Here is a 16,791-nt window from a genome sequence, read left to right as displayed (position 1 = left end):
GGCGGAAGTGCGGCCGCGCCCACAGCCGGGCGGCGGCGGGGCGGGCGGCAGAGGGCGGGCGGCAGAGGGCCGGGCGGCGGGGCGGGAGGCAGAGGGCGGGCGGCGGGGCGGGCGGCAGAGCGCGGGCGGCAGCGGGGCCCGCCGCGGGCAGTGCTCGGCCTCGGGAGCGCGTCACAGGCGCGCGGAGACACGGAGCTGCTGCTCGCTCGTGGGGGTGTTCGCAGCCGTAAAGCAGTGAAGGGTGATAAATTAAGCAGCGAGCAGGGATGAGGGCTTGTAGGGTTTCTCCCTGGCTCCGGCGTTTCTGGTTAGCTCTCCTTTATCAGGTGGGGCCAGCGTTCCCTAGGCGGGCCGCTGGCCCGGCTGCCGGCTGCGCCCCGCGCGCTGTCCCCGGCCTCCGCCGCAGCAGGGGCAGCGGGCGGCCGCGCCGCGCTGCCCTCCCACGGTGGCTTAAACGCCTTCTGATTCCTTTGCCGTGTGACAGTGGCCTGGCCGGTCGATCACGGATGAGCTCGTGGTTAAAAGAATCTTTATCTCTTTGTTCCTCATGTGCTTCTGGGGGAGGAATCCTGTTCCTCAGCCCCAGCCAGGCCTGTGGAGAGTCATACAGTGACTGTGTCAAAGACTGGTGGAAGAAAACCAGTCATCCCAGCAGGAGGGGATGATTTACCTTCAGAGGTCTTTAGAACCTTGTCACAGTCTGCTTTCTCACCATCCTGCTCCAAGCAAAGTGATTCTTCTGTAACCACAGGCTTTTCTTTCTGTTCCACCCTGAGCATGTAAATAAAGACTGGTTTGAGCTGTCTAATTTTGCCTACTCTCAGGTTATCTTTAATGATACTAGCATAAAGCCAGGAAAGTACCACAGGCGGGGTCCCACCAGGAATGGTACTAATGCAGGCACCTGCAATAGTTGATGAATCCTCATCAGGCATATCGGAACACTGAATGTTTAAATAAAACCATATGGGGATGTTTTTCGGTTATTATCAATGTGGCATCCCAAAACCTGACAATTTTGGAGGAGAGAATGAAAACCTCCTAGGAGAAAAGATGAGGGATCATGCCTGATTTCTTTCCATATTGTATTAGCTTTCTTTCTCACTCCTGTAAGGGTGCATTAGATTGATCTTGCTGCATTTCTCCATGTTGTGGCTGTATTCATTGTGAACACCTTTTGGAGAATGGATGTAGCCCCAAGACACTTACTTTGGAGTTGCCTTCATTTTTACTGTGTTAAAGTGACAGAAAGGTGTTAAGTGACAGAAGTGTGGCAAGCAGCTTCAAGGGTCTTTGGGACATTGCTGAAGTGATTACTGCAGACTGGAAGAATGAGGAAAAGGACAGCTAGCGTCACTCACAGTTAATATAATTAATAATCTGCTGTGCTGAGGAGAGACTCATGTTCAGGGACAACTTTTTTGGTGTGACAAGGGGAGGTGAGGGTAACAAAGGAGAACAGATATTCCCTTGCATCTCTTATCGCTGGCCATTTTTTCCTTTAGTCAGCTATGGGGTACAGGGATGGTTGGTCCCTTTTTTTTTTTTCATGGAGTTATAGTCTAGATTTTCTTCCTTCTTGGGTTCTGATTTTGAAGGCCATCTTGTTTCTGATAGGTAGACATAATCTGCTTTTAAGTTTGTGCTTTGGTTTTCTGTTTTTATTCTGGTTTGTGGTATCTTGGTTTGGGGAGTTCCTTTAGCTCTCTTTAAGCACACTGTATTGAAAAGATTTATATGAGTGTTGAATTTTCTAGATATTTTGTTCATTTCTCCTTTGCAATATAATGCTAAAATCATCTTGTATATATTTGAAGGGAAATGTAACTTGTTTCAGTGCTTCAGAAACTGGTGATAATAAAACCTCTGGTGTGGTGTTGAATGCAAGAGTGGATGTGATGAATTTAAATGTGAATTCTGACGATCTGTAGCAAAAGGAGCATGTTCTGGCTGAAAGAACAGTTAAATTGATTAGTCTCTGTATGTGGATTTTCTTGAGAACCTGCCTGTATTCATTGACACTGTAGTGCCTGCAAGTGCATTTGTTTACTGAGCTGCAAGTGCTGTGCTCTTAGAGGGATTTGGATTCATCAGGTGTTGATGACTGACGAAGTGGAACTTCAGGCTTTTTTCTCATGTAATAGAGTTGGTTGAACTACAAAAATTAACAAATCCAGTATCAGTCTTGCTGGAGAGAATTTGCTAGCTTTCTTAGCCTTTTCCACTGGTGTTTCTGCACTGCAGCATAAGCTCCCTGTGATGCTTGTAATAGGAAAGGACCTCCATCTGCAAAATGAGGAGATCAGCCTGAAGTTGATTTGACTTTCTTAAGCAATTTTTGGCTCCAAGGGAACCTGGAGGCTTATGCCTGTTATCAGATGTCATAGGGGGCATGTGCCTAAAAGCAAGGTCTGTTTGGCCCAAGACACTTGAGCTGCCTTGGGGAATTTAAGCTTTAGTAATGCTATTGCAAAACTGACACCATAGTAATGTATGATATCAGCTAAAAACCTTGGGCAGAAGGTTTCTGATTCTTTCTTCTGTAAAGGCCTTGGCTGTAGATCTACAGACTTACACTTTTTAGGCTTTTTACTACCCCAGTTTGAGGTGTGGGGAGGGAAAATGTTTATTTTGATCCTGGATGCAATGATTTTTAATTCAAAGCCTTTGAAATATGTATTGACTTGTATGTACATGGTCACTGCCATTGTGTAAAAGCATCTGTAAAGCAAAGATATGTGGTGAGTTGTTTCACAGGGAGGCATCCTGATTTAATGGACTGTGGAATTTGCTCCCAAGCAAATTCCAAGCACTACTTATCCTGTGAATGTGTGATGGCACTTTATGGTGTTGCTCTGACTTGATTGCAGTTCTGTTACCAGCAGTCAGATAGGCAGCTTTGTTTACCATCTGTAAGACTTGAAGCATGTGGATAAGAGAAGCCTTTTGGAGGGCATGCTTTACATGTGCAAGGAAAAGCCTTTATCTGGGTCAGTTATAAAGTGTGCTAGGTAGTGTTAAATACATCGCTTAGTCTCAGCAGGTTTTTTTTGAGGGTGGTTTGCTGTTTGTTTTTTTGTTTATTTTGTATATGGATTTGGTAAGCATCCTGCTATGCATGTGTCTGGAAACCGAATGCTTAATTGAAATATATAAAAAAAAAAACATTAAAAAGCCCCACACCTCTTTCTGATGTGACACCCTTTGCAGAGGGCCTGAGCAAAGCGTGGGGTGCCTCCTCTGAGTCACTTGACAGAGGTCTGAAGTGGGGATGCTGTGTCAGCTCTGCCACGTTCCTACCAAATCAGCACTCACGTGCCTCTCTAATGTGTTCTGACATGATCCCAGAAAGACTAAAATTTGCTACCATGTGAAATTGGTGAAAAGTTGTAAACTTCAGCTTGGGTCAAATGCTTTCTGAAGCATCATCTGGTTTGCTTTGATATCCACAGGACAAAGCAGGGAGTCTCTAGTAATTCACTAGTTTGAGAAACAGAACTGAAGTGTGGGTGCTCTGTGAAAGGTGGCAGCCATGCCAGGTATTCAGCAGATGTTCAGCAGAGGCGTTCAGCTCATGTTATGCAAACAGCTTTCAACATGCAGAACACGACGTATGGGACATGAATGAACAAGACCATGGACAAGTCTACTACAGCAGCTTTGTGGGCGTTGTTTTATCCCCTTTTCACTGTGGGCAGCAAAAGAGCTTCCCGGCCCATGGCACTGCTGTATCTGAGTGTGTCCTCCGGCTGCTGCCTTTGACACTGACTGTCCCAGGACAGCACGGGATTGGGGATGTCCAGTGGCAGCGCTTTTGGAGAGGTGTCCGTCTGTCTGTCCAAGGGCTGTAGTTCCAGCACACCACCACCACCACCACTCCCGGGCTGTCCTGTCGTCCCCTGTCACGACGGCGCTCCCGCCTCCCTTTTCCCGGCTGCAGCCTTGCCCTCGGCCGCGGGGGCGGGCGGTCGCTCCCCCCGGCACCCCCGGGAGAGCGCGGCGGCTCCGGCCCGGCCCCGCGGGCGGGGCCCGCCCCAGCTGACCGGCGGGCGGGGCCGCCGCGCTCATGTGACACCGCGGAGCCGCCGCCGCCGCGCCCGCTGCCGCCGCCGTGCCCGCCGCCGCCGCGCCCGCCGCCGCCATGGTGCCGTCCCCGCTCGCCCTGCTCCTGGCGCTGGGCGCCGCCGCCACCGCCCTGGCCGAGCCCCTCCGCTTCGTTGACTGCGGTGAGTGGCTCCGACCCGCGGCCGCGGGGCAGCGGGAGGGGAGCGGCAGGCGGGGACGGCCCGGTAATCCCGATTTTTCTTTGCAGGTTCCGTAGACGGCAGCATCCGGGAGGTGAACGTGAGCCCCTGCCCCACTCAGCCCTGCCTGCTCCACAAGGGAACATCTTACAGCATCAACGTCACCTTCGCCAGCAGTAAGGAGCACATCCCCAGCGGGAGTGGGCAGGGGCAGGTGGTCCCCTCTGTGTCCCACTGCTGGGAGGGAAGAAGGGCGGCTGGAGAAGGGTCTGGGTGGAAGGAAGAGTGTCCCTTAGTTGTGTTCTTGCAGCCTCTGGGGTATGTGAAGGTAATGTGTGGTCTATGTGTGTTCTCTGTGTTTTGCAGAGATCCAGAGCCAGGGCAGTAAAGCAAGGGTGTACGGGGAGATGCTGCACGTGGACATACCCTTCCCTATTCCTGAGCCTGATGGATGCAAGTCCGGGATCCAGTGCCCCATTCAGAAGGGCCATTCCTACAGCTACCTGAATAAACTCCCTGTGAAGAGCGAGTACCCCAGTGTAAGTATGCAGGCAGCTGGATGCAGCTGGTCAGCTTCTCAGCTACTGCTTATACTGGAGTAGTCTCACCACCTGCCTTTAAGGGAAGACCCCTTATTCTGTTCTGGTGAGACAAAGTAGACTCCACAGACAGTCTGGTGTTCTTTTTGCTGTATGATGCTAGTTTCAAGTTCCCACTTTGGGACAGGCCCAGCAAAGGAAGCAGCCTGGCTCAACTGCTGGCAAGTGGCTTCAGCCGCTCCAGTATCTTCCTGCACCATGCTTCCCACCAGAGCCTGCTGCATGCAGCTGAATGCTCCCAAACTGGGTGTGTTTGACTCTGAAGTGCAGTTCAGCTAGGGCTGCTGCAGGGTGTTTCCACTCTGCTTTTGCAGAGAGTGGGAATACGAGTGCAGCATGTGGAGGTCTCTTCTGTCATGTAACTGGGAGCTCTCCATCCACAGATGGTGCTCCAGCAATCAGTGCATGGCCCACCTACTGCACGCAAGGGCAAGGCCCCAGCTCTGTCCTCTTTGTATTGAACTCCCAGGACCTCCTTGTTCCACAGAAGTGATAACTTTTCTCCCCATGCCCTTGCCTTGTAAGATTTCCTGAATGTTCTTATTTCCCTCTACTCTCTCTTTCAGATTAAACTGATTGTGAAGTGGGAGCTGGTAGACGACCAGGACCAGATGTTGTTCTGCTGGAAGATACCAGTGCAGATTACTAGCTGAGGAGCTCTGCCATTAGTAGGGCTTAGGGAGGAGAAAACCAGAAACAACACAGGCCAAATTCTTTTATATAATAAATATTTCTTACTGCTTTCTTCAGAGCTCTGCAGCCTCTGAGCAGCCAGCACTGTGTTCCTTGCAAGATCAGCCCCTGGCAGAGTGCTTTTACTGTGTTTAGGTGACACCCATGGGGTGTCCTCCTAGCAGCTCAAAGGGCAGCAGTGTCTGCTGCAGGAGTGACTGAGCATCATCCTCCAGCCAATCTGTGGAGGCACTTTATCTGTTAGACATGGAGCTGTCTGTCCTCACGAAGCAATTTCTCAGTGATGAACCTGGCTATTGTCTGAGCTGCTACATCGTAACCCTTCAGTGCCTCTTCTGGAATGCCAGCTGCATCCACCCTCCTGTGTTTCTCCTGCTGTGTTGTGATCGAGATGCCCCTGGGACCCGCATTTGCTATCCATGCAGCTGAAGCAGAGGGAAGGAGAGGAGTCTTTCCCTAAGCTGACAGCCTACTATGTCCTGGGCTTCTGCTCAAGCCAGCAGGACTCCAGCTGGGAAAACTTGTGTTTTGCGGATGCAAAGCCAAATGGTGTTGTGTCTCTGCAGGGATGATTCTTTCTCTAACCAATGGTTTGCACTACTACTAACTTGGAGCTGCTGTGAGCTCCTGAATCTCTTTTTATAACTTTCCTTTTAATAAAAGCTAGACAAATTCTGCTTGTGTTGTATTCTGTGAATGAAGAGGATCAGGAAGAAAAGCAGAGTGGCCCAGGCATCCAGAATGGCTGGGATTCAGCTGGTTGTACTTCTTAGCTGAAGGCATGAATAGAGTTGGTATGCTGGCTTAAGTGTGGGTGTCCTGGAAGCAGCCAGACATCTCTGCTGCTGGTATCCAGCTGGCAATGCTGGCTGTGTTCCTGCCTTGATAGTCCTATGCAGGCTTGAAATTGTGCAAAGGCTCCCTGAAGAGTGGTGGCATAGACCTTGCTTGCTGCAGCATAGGCAAAGGTCTTCATCCTGAGGGCACCAGAGCTGGAGAAACAACTCCCAGACCCGCCAGAGAGCTCTTACCAACTGCAGTGACCTGTACTTTCTCATGTGGGAACTGCAGCCCCCTCGTGTGAGAACAAGGCAGAGTGTGAACAGCTACAACTTCCGTGCAATCTGCAGGGACTGGAGTTGGCTCCTGCCACTGGTGCTGGGCTGGGGATTTGGCCTGGCAAAGCTCTCTGGTTTGGGAGCAGGAGGAGGCCAAGTGCCAGCTGAGAAGGCTAAGAATTGGCTTACAAGTGGGATGGCTCTGCCCTTGGCAGAGGCAAGACAAGCACAGCTCTGACGAGCCCCAGTGTCTTGAGCCACAGGGGCCCAAAATAAATGTTTTATTTAACAACATGAGAGAAGTTTCCAGCAGACTCAGTTAAAAAAAAATAACCACCAACAACTTTACAGAAAGGAAGCTGGACCTGCTCCCCCTCCCCCTGCCCAGTCAGCATGGGGCACAAAGTATAGGGCTAAAGGCCACAGGGAGAGCTGGCCCTGGGGCCCCTCAGGCCTCTTTCCCACGTCCCAAGGTTAGGCAGCAGCTCTAGAAAGCAGGGGTGGAGCCCCCATCTTAAGATCTGGCCTGGGGGCTGGACGCTTCACAAGGAGTGGGGCCAGCACCCGCAGTGTGGGTAAGGCTTGTCACTAGGTCAGTGCAGCAGTGGCAGGGAGATGAACCCCCTTTCTTGGCAGGGTGAGGGGGACAGGCAGGGGATGTGTGGCAAGGGAAAGTGTCCTGTGAGCCTCCATGACACAGGGCAATGTGACAGGTGCTGAGGGCTGGGGTGGGCTCTGCTGCAGGAAGAGAAGGGGCTGGCAGGGCCAAGAGGCTGGGAGCTCAGCCCTGACCCATAGAGAGAGGTGGTGGGGAAGTTGTGCACTTCAAAGACGAAGGAACAAAGAGCCTTGAAGCACCCACAGCCGTGGGAGGCCTTTCTCTGTTGCTCCCAGGTCCCAGAGCCATGTGCAGGGGAGCACCCTCACCACTGCTCTCCTAGAGCTACGCAGCTGCTGGGTTCTGGGCTGTCTGGGGCACGCAGTGGTGTGACCGAGCCAGGGCCACGTAGCCTGGCAAGCACTGGCAGCGGTAGGAGCCCTCGGTGTTCTCGCAGGTGCCACCTCGGCAGAGGGGCTCAGGGTTGCCCACTTCCTCACACTCGTTGATATCTGCAAGGAGAAGGATTGGACTGAGCTGGTGTCACAGTGAGTAGTCCCAGCCCACAGCTATCTCTTTGTGCCCCTGCTGTCCCCCCTGGCCCTCCCACACAGGTTCTGCCTGCCCTGTCTCCCAACCAGTACCTTGAGGACGTCCACAGTGACCCCACCAGCTTCCCATGCCCTCAGCATATCTGCAGAGCATCTGTAGTATCCAAGGGTGGCATCCCCAGCATCCTTCAGCACAGTACTGAACCCTGCCCCATGTACACCAGATAAGAGCCCCTCCAAGCTCTGCAGCTGGTGACACCCTCTGGTTAGCAGCTTTTGGCTAACAAGTTATAATAGCCTAAGATCTGGGGAAAAGGCCACTTCTAGCTTTGGAAAATGCCCTTTTCTGATCCAGCAAGGTCAACCGGGCAAATGATGGTGGCCCTGAGAGGCTGGCTATCATCTCCAGGACCAAAACACAGAGGGACTTCGTGCTGCACAAACAACAGCTTATTTTATTAACCTGCAAACTGTGCCAAAGGGCTCAGTTGGCCAGTTCATCAGGCTGCAGTGTGCATGTGAGCCCTACAGCAGCCGCGCTACTGTGACAGGTCTGCTCTGCTACATGTACTCACCCAGACACTGCCTGAGATACACCAACTTGTAGTGGGGCCACGAGCAGGACAGAGCACCCATGTACAACCCCAGAACCATTGTTTGCACCCACAGGTGCAAACAGAGCCCAAATCCTCACCCACCAAGGCAGGCCCAACCCCTTTCACCACAAACTCCAGACTCAACCGCCACTGATCAGCAGGGAGTGGGGAGCAGGTGATGGGTTCAGCTGGCCACCCAATGGAGAAAGAAGACTCCATCAGTAGCCAATGGACCTTGGGAGGACCAAAGTGCTCTGCCACCCCAGGGACCTTGGATTATCTCTAGCATAGGTGGAGGGGCCATCTGACAAAGAAAGAGAAGTGCAACCACAGGGAGGCATGCTAGAAGCAAAATTTTAAGGGAGGTAAGAGAAAGCACAGCAGTCACAGGAGGAAGATGGAGAGGGAAACATGAGAAGACAGAGCTTGAGGAACAAGGTCACACACAGCCAAACCAATTGTTGAACTGACACTGTGGACTTGCCCTAAACCTCAGGATCAGACATTGCCATGAACAGGACAGCTTGCTTGGAAGCCCAAGGAGAAGTCAGACACATCAAGGGAGATGTGCTTTGCAGCCTCAGAAACAAGGAAAAGTAAAAGCTGAAAGAGCAGACAGGCTGGTCTGCCCACCAAATCAAGAGGAGAAATGAAACAAGAACACTTTAGCCCAAAGAGACCCAAAAGCCAGAAGAAACAGCATAGTGTTGCTAGCAGTCTGCATCAAGTCCTAGATTTTGCCCACTTGGATAGAGGTGAGGACACCCAGCTGACTTTCAGGGCATGGGTTAGCTGTTGCCATGTGGAAGTGAGAGGGGAAGTGCTGCAGCAGCTGCAGGAATATTCTAAAGGCCTGAAGTCAGCAAGGTAAAAGCATGATGATGACTAAGAACCAAGCAGGAGAACTGAAAGGAAAAAAACAGGCTCCAGTGTAAAATGAGGGCTAGTTAGTTCAGGATAGAAAAGGCAACAAGCAAAGGCTCCAAAAATATGTTAGCAGGAAACAATGGGGAATGTCAGTCTATTTCTTATCAACAGAGAAAACAAAAGCAAATCGAGCTGGCTGGAGCAGCTAACACGGGTTTTGTTCCAGCCATCATAAAAACACTCATGGTGATCAGACAGGGCACAGACCATGTTTGAAGTGTTTAAACAAGGGTGCAGGAGCACAGGGAAGGAAAGGTCACACTGTGATGGAGAGGTTCAACAATCAGATATAAAGCAGTTACATCCGTAAAGGTTCACAGCAATGCAAATTCATGTGTTTAATACTGCCTGCAGTCCCTTAAAAGTTGACAGCTGTCTCTGAAATGGGAGCATAAAGGAGGCCTCAGAAAAGCAACAAAAGATAAATCTCAAAACCATCTTCAAAATCAGAAAAGGGAAAAGACAGAATTAAAGTCTGCTCACCCCTAAGCAGTTCAGGTTTGTGAGTGATTAGGTCATAACCCTCTAAAGAATAACAGGATCATTAAATAGCTGGTGCAGATCAGTTAAGGCCTGATTACGTTAAGCCAATCTGGTTCTCTTCCCTGACCTGATAACTGGCCTGTCAGATAAGGGAGAAGTGGTGGATATGATGTGCCTTGGCCATGGTGAGGATTTCAACACACTCTCACATGACACACTCAAACAGATTGAGAAAATACTCTCTAGATTAAATTGTGGCAATTGCACAATGGACTGCACAGCTGCACTCCAAAGACAATTAGCAATACCTGGCTGTTACAACAAAACCCCTTTAAAGCACAGGCTGCAGTGGTCTGTCCTTACCCCTACTCCACGCAAATGTTGTCATTAAGGTAGACAAAGGAAGAATCCCCATGCTTACAAAATATATGTGTGACGCCAGACTGCAAGCACTTAGCAGGGTTCAGTCTTACTCTGATAGAGTAGTGCTCCAAATTCAACCAGACAAAATTCACTGAAGGCAAATGCAAAGCATTATGGCCAATGAAAGGAAAACAGTGCGCAAATGCAGAAGAGGGAGTAACATCGCAGGCTGCCGTTTTGCACAGCGGCATTTGGGGTGGTATTGACCATGGGTTCTGTATGAAGAAGCTGCACCATTGTTTTGTACAGTAAGGATGCCCTGAGTTGAAGTAAGTGCCATGCCTAAGGAAAAAGAGTGTCTTCATCTGCTCTGATGAGTGAGTGCCTGAGATCTCACCTGGCTTAGAGACATATAATGTGAAAAGGATGGAGACATGGCATATTTAGAGGAAATGCAGAGAAGATTTAGAAACACATGTCTCATGGGGCAGGGTGGAAAGTGAGGAATCTCACCAAGACATTAATCACAGTAACAATGGCTTGTGATGTACAAGAGTGGTATGAGAAGACAGGAGACATCAGCCGCTCTCGGTGATGCCCCGAGCTGCTCTTACCTAGCTGCCAGCAGAAAGCGGCCGGCAGAACTTCCACGAGGGCCCTCCCAGCCGCACGGGAAGGAATCGGAGGAGCGGACCGCTCCCGCTGCCGTGCCGGCTGGCACCGGCAGGGAGCAGCCGCGGCCCAGGACGCGGGGCCCCACTCACCCACGCAGGCCATGCGGGCCATGTCCAGCCGGAAGCCGTCGAAGCAGTCGCAGGTGTATCCCTCCGGGACGCGCACGCAGCGCCCGTTCTCGCAGCCGTTCAGGATCCCGCACTCCTCCGCCTGCAGCCCCTCGAAGCCCTCGTAGAGACCTGGAGGGCAGCAAGGTGGGGTCAGAGCAGGGTGAGCCTCAGCCCACTCACTAAGGGAATATCAGCATGCAGCAAGACAGTGACTGACCAGGACTGACTCAGGACTGACTCAGGACAGCCAGGAACAGCCTGGAGCAGCCTGGCCAGGGTGGGAACTACGAGGCAGTCCCCATGGACAGTCTGGGTGGGGAGGCACTTCTCTGTGTCTCCAATACTCACCAGTTTGGCCGGGCAGGTAGCGGGGTGGAGACCGTGCTGGGCCATGGTGGAGAGGGCTGCCAGGAAACTCACTGCTGGGCTCCCTCCGAGGGAAACCGGCGTCGGGGCTTCCGTACTCAGACTCCAGGTAGTTGTAGTAGGGGCTGGGAAGGCCATAGTGGGGGTCTTCCAAGCCTGGTCCGTACTCGTACCTAGGTCTTTCTCGGAGCTCAGCCCCTCTCTCACTGTCTTCACTGGCTCCATTACACAGGAAAGCAAAATCAGCTGCAGGTGGTGAGGAAAACGAAGGGTCAGTGCAGCCTGGTTCAAGGTCCACTATATGGCCAGAGGGTGTGCATCCACACTGGGTCAGCTGAACCAGCCTACACTGAGTGCCCTCCAAAGCTGCAGCTCTGTAGTTTGTTGATTTGTAGTTTGTTGTAGTTTGTCAAGAAGATTCACTCCCGTCTGGGGCCAGCAGGTTCTTGAGCAGCAAGAACCCCAGTTCCCAGGGTGCTGCCAGCCCCGGCTAGCACTATCTCCTAACATGTGCAGAAGCAGTGGGATGCGCAGGGCAATGCTGCCCTCAAGTACCTTGGACTTGCTGCAAACCAGTTTCAGATACTTTCTACCCACTGGGGCAGCTCAGCCCTGGAGAAGTGTGTGTGGGGTTACCTACTCCTTGGGCTGGCTCCAGCAGTGCAGAGATCTAATGCAGCAGACCTGCATGACATGACCAGTGGCAGCCCAGCCCATTCCTACCTCTGCTGGAAGATGCTTGCCCATGCAACCCAACTTACCAGAGGACCTGTGGGGACAAAGTGCACAATTCTGGCCCCAGGCTTCACCAAGCCGGCAGCAGCACTCAGTGTATGTGGTCTGCTGGCCATGCAGCAGGTCTTGGCAGATGTAGTCGGCAACGGTCTGCCAGCAGACGTCCAGGTGGATTTCATATTCCTCCAAGGCATCTGTGAGTGACACAAGCAAAGGATGCCATGGAAATAATCCAGAAGAGTGTCTGTCCATCTTGTCCCAAGAGAAGTGACCATGTGCCCCAGTTTCTGCCCCCTCCCTGCCATGGCTGCACCCTGTGCTGGTGCTGACACACCTCAGCCAGATAACAAGTCCCCACCCACTGCTCCCTCTTGGAGGATCCAGCCATGGGGCGGGATGTGTGGGGCAAAGGTGTGCTGCAGTGGGGGATCAGGCTCACCTGCCCTGCTGGAGAAATTCACACACCGATTGCCAGTGGCATCCAGCACAAGAGGGAGGCTGCAGAAGCAGTGGTAGGAGCCTTCTGTGTTCAGACACTCGCCATTGATGCAGTACACTTCATTCTGACACTCATCTTGATCTGCCCACACACAAGGACAGGGCAACGTTTCAGGCTGGCAGACATGAGCAGTGTGACCCTTTCCCTGCACAAACGGGGACCTCATGACCCTCAGGCCCTCCTCTCTTGTTCCCCAGGAGGGTCCCAGGAAGCCTGTGACCTAGACCTGGCCCAGCAGGGACAAGTCTGGGTGTAGCAGCACAGCTGTCCCACCATGTGCAGTGGGGTGCCCACTGCTCTTTGAGGCCATCTTACCAACACACTCAAGCCTGCTGGAGTCATAGAAGTATCCTGTACGGCAGAAGCACTTGTAGCCCGGCACCGTGTTCAAACACTGTCCATTGCGGCAGAACTCGGAGCCAAATATCTCACACTCGTCCATGTCTGAAAGAGGGATGGAGAGAGGCCAGGTGTCTCAGGAAGCAGAGCCATAAAAGCAAGGTGGACTGGGTGCTATACCTGCAGAAAGCTGTCACAGCACTTTGCCTCGATCACTGACAGGTCCCTGAGTGAGCCCCCCACCTCTCCCACAGGCCCCATGCACTCCCAGACAGAGCATGAGAAGGGATGTCGTGAGCAGGACACTCACAAATAGGAAATTCATGTATATCTTAAGCACACAACCCCCATGGAGGTGAAATGCCAAAGACTGAGCAAGCTGGCCACTGTGAGATCTGATTAGTAACTGGAAGAGTTGTGTCTTAATGGTCCCCATCCCTGGTTCATAATGAGAGACTTGCACCAAGAAAGAATCACTGCCAGCAACAACGCAGGACTGGAGGCAGGGGCACTTCCAGCTCAACAATACTGGCAGTCTTGTATTTCTCTGGAATGGGGAAAACAGCAGCCGAATGTTAGCATCCCCCAAGATAGGCCTCAGGAGATAGTTTTATCAATGCATTTTCATGCAGGGTTTTACAGATAGTGTTGTCAGTGCATTTTCATGCAGGGTTTTACATAGTGCTCTCCCTCTTCCCCCTGGAAGAAATGAAAGAAAATGGTGCTAGTACCTGTGAAAGAGATTTTTCCTGAGAGCAGATCTTCCTGGGGAATATAGCCCTTCCCAAGAGGGCAGATCTCTTGGTACTCCACTGACCAAGATACAGATGCCAAGAGGAGATGGAAAGAAAATAAGCAGCTCATTAGTGCAATCAAGGTGGAGTTGGCAGGCAGAGCACTGGCCCTGCCTGGTGTGGTGGGGTCACAGTCCTACCTGTGCCTGGGATGGGGCAGGGGTAAGTCTCACAGTTGTCACCCCAGGCTGCCCCCACAGTACAGCAGCACTCCTCCTTGGTGATGTTCTTGGCCAGGACGCTGTCACACAGGCGAACGTCACTGATGTGGTAGTAACACTGCTTGCGCTCTGCGCTGTCAGAGAGGTGGGCTGCATGTGTGTCGGAGCCTTCTAAAAGACAGCAGAGCAGGGATGGGATGGGGTCCTTGGCACCCCAACGCAGCATCCCATACCTAGGAGGTCCCAGAACACACCCATCACCAGCAGTGTGACTTTCTCAGGTCCTCACCTTCAGGCTTCTGAGTTCTCCCCAGACAAAAACTTGCCCATTTATCTGTGGAGGCTTGTACAACCCTGACAGGCCTTCATCTTTATCTCACCCCAGCCAGGGCTACCATGCTCCTGTTCTAGCTGCCACTCATGCTCTATAGCAGTTGCCTACTCACCCACGGCAGCTCGGGGCTTGCACTGCCCTGCCTCTGTGTCGTACTCCTCGTGATCACTGGGGCACAGGCACAGGAAGGATCCCTCCACATTCTCACAAAGCGCAGTTCCGCACACGGCGACCATCAGCTCACACTCATTCACATCTGCAAAGCAAAGAGCAGCAGTGGGCAGCAGGAATCCTGCCTCTGCATGGGCAGTCTGTGCATGGTCTGCAGCATGAAGCTACCCTGTGGTAGGGAGACAAAAGCTGCTAGGGACAAGCTGAGAACTACATTCACACTGTGGCTCAACACAAGTCTGGCAGGAACCTCATGCTCTGCTCTTAGTGGATCCAGAGCCTGAACTCCAGCTTGCTGAAATCCAGTGGGTTGCTGGATCATAGAATCATCTAGTTTGGATCACTCCAGTCCAATGCCATACTCACTTACAGGATCCCATCAGGCTGCTCAGAGATTTTTCTTGTAGGGTCTTTAAAATCTCCAAGGATGGCAACTAAACAAACATCACAGGCAGCTGTTCCACTGCCTGCCTGTCTTCACAATGAAAATTTTCTTCCTTATAATACACCCTGCCTGTTCTCTACAGGCACCCTTTAAAGTACCTTTCCAGCACATTCAGTGCCTCCATCTCCCAAGGACCTCCTTTCCACCTGGACAGAAAAGGGCTCCATATTCACTGTTAAACACTCACTTTTTTAGAGCTTGGTCCTTTGCAATCCCAAAGATCTGCTGTATACAGGAAGGAGGGGTTTTGACTCCATGAGCTGCCCTGTGTGTGATTCTCAGTGCATGAGTGCAGTCCCTGTCTGTGGTCTGGGAGCCATCACACAGCAGGGACGCCAGCCTGGCATCTACCAATGGCTCTCCTTTACTGGCTGGCAGAGTGCTCCTGGCAGACTCACCAATGCAGTAGTGCCCGGAAGGTGAGCTCTCATAGCCACGGTCACAGAGGCAGCGGAAGGAGCCATCCGAGTTCTCGCAGAAACCGTGGCTCCCGCACAGCGTCTCATTGGCACATTCATCAATGTCTGCAGCAAAGCCGAAAACAAGAATTGTCCTAGTCCCCACTTCTCTCAATTGGACACCCCTACTCAGGCCTTTCAGCTGTGACCCTAAGATCTGGGACTGGGACGGGCATTCTCTTGATGTGAGGGACTGGGTCTGGCTGCTCCAGTTACTCACCTATGAGTGTGCATGTTAAGAGAAGCTTCTTGCAACACTGAGAGCCACAAAGAGGCCGTGTGACTAGAACAATAGGGGCAGGGTGGGAATGGGAAATTTATGGGAAGCATGGGAGGTGACTGGCAGGGGTCGCTGAGGGTAGCAGTTTACTGCAGAGGTGTAAAGGGACACAGAGCCTACAAGCTCCAGCTGCTGCATGGAAGTTTTCTTGGAGCAGGCAGAACAGCTATGTGTCAACAATCCACGGTTCCAAGGCCAGGAGCAGCTCCACGTGCTAAGGCTGAGTCCTAGTGCAGCCCCAGGCCCAGTGGCTGGCAGCAGCTCCTCCCTTCTGCAATCTTCCCTGAGCTGGGGGGAGCATCAAACACTGCAAAAACCCCTTTGCTCTTTCCTCTTTGCTGAGCCTGGGCTTCAAACCCAGACTCACTAGCCTAGCATGCTCTGGTAGCAGCCTTTCCACTCACCCAGGCCTGCCAGGCAGGTGACTGGCACTAGCCCCAGCAAGCAAAGCTTACAGGGAGCTGCGGTCCAGCCCCAAGCCTGGAATGGCTGTAACCTGTCCAGGACCCTCCCCAAGCGGAAAGCAGCACAATGCGCTGTCTGTTCCAGATGCCAGGAAGAGAGAAGTCTAGACACAAGCAGGCAGCACAGCCAAGAAAACAAATTCTCAGCATTATCTGCCTCTCCACCAGCCACACATTTCCTCCTCCTCCTTCTCCCCTGTGCCTCTGGCAGAGATGTCCCACAACCACCCTGTTCCTGCCAGGGTGAGGGACAGGAGGACCCAGGGCTGTACTCACCAATGCAGTCACCCAAGGGGGTCCAATGGAAGCCAGGCTGGCAGCCCATGATACAGCGGTAGGAGCCCAGGCTGTTCTGGCACCGCCATGTGCCGCAGATGGCATCCCCATATTCTTTACACTCATCCACATCTGCAGGGAGGAGAGCAAGGGGATGACGATGGTCAGATGGGGACCCTGTTTGTTCATTACAGCACCTGGATCTGCTTCAGCTGGTCAGAGGCCTTGAACGAGTGCTAGTCTTCCTTACAAGTCACCAGCAACTTTGAGTGCTGGGAGCAGAACTGCCCTCCCCCCTGCACTGGCTCCATTTGTTCCCTCAAATTCTGGGAGGCTGATCTCCCCAGCAATGAGCTCTCACCCACGCAGTCATCAGTCTCCTGGGAGTGTTTGAATCCATTTTCACACAGACATCTGTAGGAGCCTTCTGTGTTCAGACACTGGCCTTGCGAGCACAGGGATTTGTCTGCACATTCATCCACATCTGTGAAATCAAGACAAAAACATCAACCTGGATCTCACAGCAGGGCAGGAAGCAGAGGGCAGGACCTAAGTTATGTCCCAGCCACCCT

General features: G+C 52.3%; 2 protein-coding genes across 2 annotated transcripts in view; one reads left to right on the top strand and one right to left on the bottom strand.

Moving 5' to 3' along the window:
• The first annotated feature begins 4,112 nt into the window (after positions 1 to 4,112).
• Positions 4,113 to 6,213, top strand: NPC2 (NPC intracellular cholesterol transporter 2). The gene is made up of 4 exons (XM_021542764.2): positions 4,113 to 4,226; positions 4,313 to 4,420; positions 4,611 to 4,783; positions 5,410 to 6,213. Exons 1-4 carry the CDS (start codon positions 4,142 to 4,144, stop codon positions 5,494 to 5,496), a joined length of 453 nt encoding a protein of 150 aa, XP_021398439.2. The 5' UTR covers positions 4,113 to 4,141; the 3' UTR covers positions 5,497 to 6,213.
• A 624-nt stretch (positions 6,214 to 6,837) lies between these two features.
• LTBP2 (latent transforming growth factor beta binding protein 2) overlaps positions 6,838 to 16,791 on the bottom strand; it is a 71,101-nt gene continuing 61,147 nt past the window's right edge. The window contains exons 24-35 of the mRNA XM_077784029.1: positions 16,581 to 16,703; positions 16,220 to 16,351; positions 15,140 to 15,265; positions 14,238 to 14,381; positions 13,771 to 13,962; positions 13,568 to 13,648; positions 12,813 to 12,941; positions 12,438 to 12,578; positions 12,025 to 12,192; positions 11,246 to 11,509; positions 10,877 to 11,026; positions 6,838 to 7,704 (exon numbers count right to left, since the gene is read on the bottom strand). Coding sequence (XP_077640155.1) covers positions 7,538 to 7,704; positions 10,877 to 11,026; positions 11,246 to 11,509; positions 12,025 to 12,192; positions 12,438 to 12,578; positions 12,813 to 12,941; positions 13,568 to 13,648; positions 13,771 to 13,962; positions 14,238 to 14,381; positions 15,140 to 15,265; positions 16,220 to 16,351; positions 16,581 to 16,703 — 1,817 coding nt within the window. The 3' untranslated portion in view covers positions 6,838 to 7,537. The remainder of the gene's footprint in view (positions 7,705 to 10,876; positions 11,027 to 11,245; positions 11,510 to 12,024; positions 12,193 to 12,437; positions 12,579 to 12,812; positions 12,942 to 13,567; positions 13,649 to 13,770; positions 13,963 to 14,237; positions 14,382 to 15,139; positions 15,266 to 16,219; positions 16,352 to 16,580; positions 16,704 to 16,791) is intronic.

The sequence above is a fragment of the Lonchura striata genome, chromosome 6 (genome assembly GCF_046129695.1).
Source record: "Lonchura striata isolate bLonStr1 chromosome 6, bLonStr1.mat, whole genome shotgun sequence".
Classification (NCBI taxonomy): domain Eukaryota; kingdom Metazoa; phylum Chordata; class Aves; order Passeriformes; family Estrildidae; genus Lonchura; species Lonchura striata.
Note: the sequence above shows the minus strand (reverse complement) of the source record. Positions and strands in the feature narration are given on the sequence as shown.

Bases quoted from the DNA above. Each gene is read 5' to 3' on its own strand.
- NPC2 (XM_021542764.2), top strand. From the start codon at position 4,142: ATGGTGCCGTCCCCGCTCGCCCTGCTCCTGGCGCTGGGCGCCGCCGCC. The intron at 4,227-4,312 runs GTGAGTGGCTCC...TTTTCTTTGCAG, and splicing joins CCTCCGCTTCGTTGACTGCG to GTTCCGTAGACGGCAGCATC. The intron at 4,784-5,409 runs GTAAGTATGCAG...TCTCTCTTTCAG, and splicing joins TGAAGAGCGAGTACCCCAGT to ATTAAACTGATTGTGAAGTG.